Source organism: Anastrepha ludens, chromosome 4 (assembly GCF_028408465.1).
Source record: "Anastrepha ludens isolate Willacy chromosome 4, idAnaLude1.1, whole genome shotgun sequence".
Taxonomy (NCBI): domain Eukaryota; kingdom Metazoa; phylum Arthropoda; class Insecta; order Diptera; family Tephritidae; genus Anastrepha; species Anastrepha ludens.
The window spans coordinates 108847544-108853868 of NC_071500.1; the positions used below are offsets into that span (position 1 = coordinate 108847544).

Genomic DNA, 6325 nt, shown 5'->3' on the forward strand with positions numbered 1-6325 from the left:
TTTTCTACTTTTCCAATACTTTGCTTTGACAATCAAACATACAAAATATTGTTGCTGGTCTAGTGCGTGAATGCGTTTCGAAATTTTAGTTTTGGATTTTTGATTTTGAAAACGTTTGACTGTTTTGTTTTAATTTGACGTTTTTGCAAAAATCTAGAAACTTTTTTTTTGGTCACCTTAGATAAAAAATTGCAATCGGTATAATTGCTCGCACTTGCATCTTGTAAAAGATGAGTTGAGTTCTTATATGCCGGTTATGAAAATGTGCAAACTACACCTGAAATAGGTAAATTGGACTTGGAAATGGTTAACTTAGACCAAACTTTTTTTACCTATTAATCGGATGTGTGAAATAAACTACATTTTTATATTATATGAATTTTTAATACTTTTTATTTATGCCAATATTACGATTAAAGAGTTATGCGAGATGAAGCTGCGAATCTGAATCCCAAAAATTGCAACTAAAATACTAAAATGAACATAAAAAAATAAAATAAATGAAAATGCAAACGAAAAAGGAACAAAACATATAAAATTCAACATTATCACAATTCACGCCTCTACCACGCCTGCAGTTGGGCAGGAGCCGCAAAGGTGTATTGTTGCAAGTAGGGTGACGCGGCAAAGTATTGTGGCGCGGCGATAGGGGCAATGGCAGGAATAGCAGTTGCCGAAGTCAGACTTTCTGGTTTCGGCGAAGCAGCCGGACTATCTGAGCTTGTGGGCGTTGCTGCGGTAGCTGTAGCTGGCGCTACCGCGGGTGTTGGAGCGGCGCCAGCTATGAACGCAGACGGCTGATAGTAGGCGGCAGTAAGTGGATGCACAAAACCAACCGCGCCGGCTGGATAATAGAACACGCCGGTGGTTGGTGTTGGAGCAGCGGGTGCTGGAGTGCTGCCAGCAGCGGGCTTCTTTACTTCGGTTACTTCAATGTCAGTAGCCACCTCTGCTTCATCTTCGCGCTCTTCACGTTGCTGTTCGGATTGCGCGGCAGTGAGGCGCTGTGATTTCACGACGCTTGTCAGACGCTCAGCCTGTGGTTCCTCTTCGGTAGGTGCATCATACGTGGACTGTGGTGTTTGTGGAAAACTTTGTTGTGCTGTAGCGAATTGCTGACGTTGGCGTGTAAAGGCTTCTGAGTTATCAGCGGGTGCACCGTAAAGACGCTGTGGCGTTGTGGCTTGGAAAGTTTGTTGGAAGTTTTGCGGTAAGCGTGGCCGTTGTGCTGCGGAGGAGAATTGTTGGCGTGAGAAAGCAAATCGTTGACGGTCTGCTTGGGTCTGACGGAAACGTGAAGGTGCATCATAGAGCGCATTTGGTGCATCAATGTGATCGCCGTTGGCGCCCAAATTGGGGGTAGCTTCCAAATCGAAACCGCTCACCTCGGGTTGAGGTTGTGGTTGAAATTGTGGCTGTTGCTGGAATTGTGGTTGAGGTTGGAATTGTGGCTGCGGTTGGAACTGTGGCTGTGGTTGGAACCGTGGCTGAGGTTGAGGCTGCGCAGCAGGTTGAGGTTGCGCCACATCGTCGCCGTCTGGAAGGAATTCCTGTTTGTCGGGAGAGGGAAAATCAAACGGTTCGCTAGGACGATAACCAGCAGCTGGGTAGGGTGTTGGTCTGAGTTCCTGTCGCTGCAGGCGTGTCGTTAAACGTCCAAAACGATTGTAACGCACCGCAGAGATATCAGCAGTGGCGAGCGTGCTGAGCAGCGCGAGACTCACGATAGCGATTGTAGCGAAGTGGAGAGACATTATGCCAAATGTCCTGTAGTATTACGAGCATATAATCCTCTAAAGCTATGCGTTAGGCGGTTTATACCGGCAGCGGTAGCGGTTTGCACGCGTGTAGTAGGCGTTTGAGACTGTTAGCACTGTCAGACAATGCTTTTGTTTTATATACTGACTAGTTTCGGGGTCGCGTCGGCCATAAGCTATTGTGGAAAAATTATAATTCTACTAGCGTGCCGCTGCATTGACAACATTGGGAAGAGCAAACTGACTGACCGCGCCTTTACACCTGCAAAGCGTCAGTCGTTGGACGAGGGCGGTATTAGTGCGCGCAAGCGGGACGAAGGCGCACGTAGAGAGTGATAAGCGTACATATTTTTTGTTCGCGTCTTCTCGTTGTCATCAGGCTTCGGGATCGCATTCGTTTTCGCATACGCATTGACATTGACCCCATACCGCGTTGTAAGCGGCACAGTCATTCACTTGAATATTTTTATGCTAATCCGTCTCTTCGAACGTCCGTTCGTTTGCTGTGGTTTGTCCTTGCGGAGCATTGCAGCGACATGCATACCTGCACACAGCGCATCAAAATGCAGTCTTCGTTTCAATTGTTATTGGTTTCATTGCTCTTTGTTTACACACATTTACAACGACTTTTTAGTTTTTATTTACAATTTTGTTAAAATTTTGTTTATGTTAATTTAACGTTTAGGCCCAGCCACATTTCGCATTGTATGTAGATATGTATTTTAGCAATTTAGTCACGTAGCGTTCGTAAAATTGGAGGTGTTCGAATTCGATGACCGGCAGTCTATGGAATAATGAAGAAGTGGGCAGTACGTTTTGAGTTTATTTGAAATCTATTTATTGCTCGATTGCGATACATAAAAATTTGATTCAATTACCTAAATGTGATGTACTGTGCCGGTTGCATGATTGATTTATGCGTGTTTTGGCCATAAAAGGGGCTAATAAAATGTAGGTATGTTTTATAAAATGACCGCAAGCAAATTTTGGTTTTGAAGTAATATAAGTAATAAGTGCCGATGGGTAGGTTTATTGTTTTTAGATTTGCCGGATATTTTGTTCCATCTAATCTGTTTAGATTTGCTGTCTTTACTGTGATGGAGGCAGATGACCTATCGGTGGCAGAATGCAGCACGCAACAAACGAAAGCACCTCAACATTTTGACCAGTTTTCTTTTTGCCTTTGCGTCTGAACTTTTTTTTGTGAAAAGAGAATGCCTCTAACAAAAACCATATTTATCAAATTCAATTTTAAAGCTTTACATAAAAATTAGCTGCCTTGAATCGTGGAAAACTTGGAGGCTAAAGCTTATCCCGAGCTGTAACTCTGCCTGATGATGAAACAAAAATTAGAAAAACTTCACATTTTCACAAATTAGGAAAATTTCAAATTTTTCATCCCAATTCCACTGCTTTTAATTTGGTAGGTAGGTAGGTGAAATGGTTGAAATGCTGGTCTGGAACTCCTCAAGTGGCACTAAAGCGCCGTTTTGATACCATTATGAGACTTGCAATAGGCAGATATCTTCAGCCAGGCAGAGCTGTTGATATAATGGAGCAGATTGATGAGATTTAGGTTAGCGCACTGCCCCAGATTGTCGAAGAAAGGAGATTTAATTAGAATTTCCACAAAACTTAGTTTTATCGCTCATTGAATTATTATACTAAAAAGGTCGCGACTGAAGTTGCTGAAAAATTCCGCTGTGCAGAGGGTTCCATATTATGGATTTTTGGAAAGACGTGGAGTTCGCTCTCCAAGGTATGTAAGTCTGAGATTTTTATTACGTGAGCAAGCACATACATTTTGTCTTGGCGTCTTCTCAGCCAACCTACAAAATCTGCTGTCCGCTTCTTCAGCTAATCCCCTCTCACTAAGATGGTAGCTTCATCTCTATTGCTCTGTCACGTAGTCAGTATGAGTTCTTAACGGAAGAGTTGGCGGGGGAGTGTTCTTGCGAGGAACTCCCCGTCAAGCTCAAATTTAGGCTTATGAAACGCTGTAGTGTTTTCCAAGTGGAAGTATCCGCAATTAAGGAAGCAGTGGATTGGTAGCTTGAATTTGAATTGAATTTGAAGAGGTCGAGCCAAGGAGTACCATGAGATTTGGTGGCTCCTAAAACACTCAGGCTAAAAAGCCCATTGTATTTAAAGCTCTGGAAAGGGGGTAGATAGTTAAGGAGGGAGGGAGAAAAGTATCAGAGAAAGAGATAGGAAAGAATAGAGACAGAGATAGAGATAGTTAGTCCTGTGAGAATTTTCCAGATTCTTTGGCGAATCTGTAAATATCCTCCAGTTTTAGAGAACGAATATTACTCATTCCCATGACATCGGAACCCAATACCCGTAGTCGCGCTCTAGCAAAGGCAGGACACTCACAGAGAAAGTGCTCAGTGCTATCCGCCTCCTCCAAGCAGGACAGGCATACCGGGTCCTCGATGATTCTAATGGTGGTCATATGCTGACCCCATGGGTTGTGTCCTGTAATGATGCCGACCATCAACCGAATGTCTTTCCTTCTAAGTTTTAGTAGAAAGTTTGACAGTTTTCTGTTCGGACTTGTCACAAAACACTTTGCAGTTCTGCAGCGTTCTAGACCGGACCATCGCTCTTTATGTAGATTGCCTACATAATCGTTGATCCAATTCTTGATTCCTGCGGGACTGATTCCGATTATTGGCTCTGGCCCCTGTGGGGGCACCGCTGATCCACGGTTGGCCAATTCGTCGGCAATTTCGTTTCCTTGAACACCGGAGTGTCCCGGAACCCATATAAGTACAAGCCTGTTTTGTCTTGCGACAGAATTAAGCTTCTTCTTACATTCTTGAACAATCTTCGAGGTTTGCTTCGCGTTCTCCAGGGCCTTCAATGCAGCCTGACTGTCACTGAAGACTCCAATCTGTTTCCCGCTCCATCTCCTCTCGATTATCCATTCGGCTACTTTTAGGATGGCAAAAACTTCTGTTTGAAAAACAGTTGCCATTCCCCCCATAGCATAGTGATACTTATTACTATCGTTTAAGTACCATCCGGCTCCAGACCCTATTTCAGTCTTGGACCCATCGGTAAAGAAAATATCCGTCAAACCTCCCTGCATGCATTCTGGATTGCTCCATTGCTCACGCAATGGAAATCTGACATCAAATTTCCTTCCGAACGAAACTGTGGGTATCAGGTCATCTTTAGGTGCCAAAAACAGTGGATACTGCTCCGACAGCAACTTAAAGATTTCTCTGTGTCCCGAAGTTCCATCTTCGTGCCAGAAACCATATTTATGGAGTCTACACATTGCTTTTATTGCTTCCTGTTGTATCTTAAGATCCAGGGGGAGCAAATTAAGCATAGCATTTAGGGCATCACCAGAGGTTGTACTCATGGCACCCGTGATGCATAAACATACACTTCTTTGCAGCCTGTATAGTTCCCGGATTGTGGACTTAACCATGCTCCGTCGCCACCAGACCACAGAAGCGTAAGTGATGATTGGTCTGATAAGTGCCGTGTATATCCATAGGACCACAGCAGGTTTCAGACCCCAAGTTTTGCCAAAGGCTCTACGGCATTGCTGAAAAATCTTCAATGCACGATTCACCTTCAGTGAAACGTGTGTCTCCCAGGTCAGCTTCTTATCCAAGATTACTCCTAGATATTTAACTTCGTTGGAAAGACCAAGTGTCACACCTTTCAGTGTTGGAAGACTGAGTCCATCCAATTTCCGTTTTCTCGTAAACAAGACTATGGTTGTTTTGTTCGGATTAACGGAAAGACCTTGTCTCATGCACCAATCATCGATTTTGTCAAGGATACTCTGCACTTTCGTGCAAAGCCTCCTTAAGGATTTATCCGATGTTAGCGCACAGACGTCGTCCGCATATGCTTGGACGTGAAAGCCGAGTTCCTGCATCTCCGCTAATAGGGAGTCTACGACGAAGCACCACAGCAGCGGAGAAAGAACACCCCCTTGGGGACATCCTTGCTTGGCCCTGACTGTGATTTGCTCGTCGTCGCTCCCACCAGCGGTTAACAGCCTCTCAGAGAGCATGGAGTATATCCATTTTATAATGGCTTGATTAACTCCGTGTCGCTCGGCAGAAGAACATATCGAGCCGAAAGTGGCATTATCAAAAGCCCCCTCAATGTCCACGAACACGCCCATTGTGTATTCGTCAGCTTCCAGCCCAGCTTCAATCTTGCTAACAAGATCGTGTAAGGCTGATTCACATGATTTTCCACTCTGGTAAGCGTGTTGATTTCTACTAAGTGGACTTCTCGGCAATACCCCCACTCGAATATGTTTCTCCACCACTCGTTCCAGACTTTTCAACATGAACGATGTCAAACTGATTGGTCTGAAACTTTTTGCTAGGGAATAGTCATCTTTTCCTGGTTTTGGAATAAATACTACTCTTACGCGTCGCCATTGGGATGGTATATAACCAAATGCAAGACAGGCTGTGAAGATCCTTTTAAGGGCCTCAATCAGCCTGTCTCCTCCTTTTTTAAGCATTACTGGATATATTCCGTCAGGTCCAGGGGACTTAAAGTTGTCAAAGGAAGATAAGGAAAACCTT

The 6325-nt window shown here is 44.2% G+C and overlaps 1 protein-coding gene across 1 annotated transcript; it reads right to left on the reverse strand.

Annotated features, from left to right (window-relative positions):
* Window positions 1-370: 370 nt before the first annotated feature.
* On the reverse strand, window positions 371-1855 carry LOC128862228 (uncharacterized). Its single transcript, XM_054100734.1, has one exon. The coding sequence runs from the start codon at window positions 1752-1754 to the stop codon at window positions 564-566; it is 1191 nt and encodes a 396-aa protein (XP_053956709.1). The 5' UTR covers window positions 1755-1855; the 3' UTR covers window positions 371-563.
* Between the last annotated feature and the right edge of the window lie 4470 nt (window positions 1856-6325).

Excerpts from the sequence above, each read along its gene's own strand:
- LOC128862228 (XM_054100734.1), bottom strand. The coding sequence starts at position 1,754 with ATGTCTCTCCACTTCGCTACAATCGCTATCGTGAGTCTCGCGCTGCTC.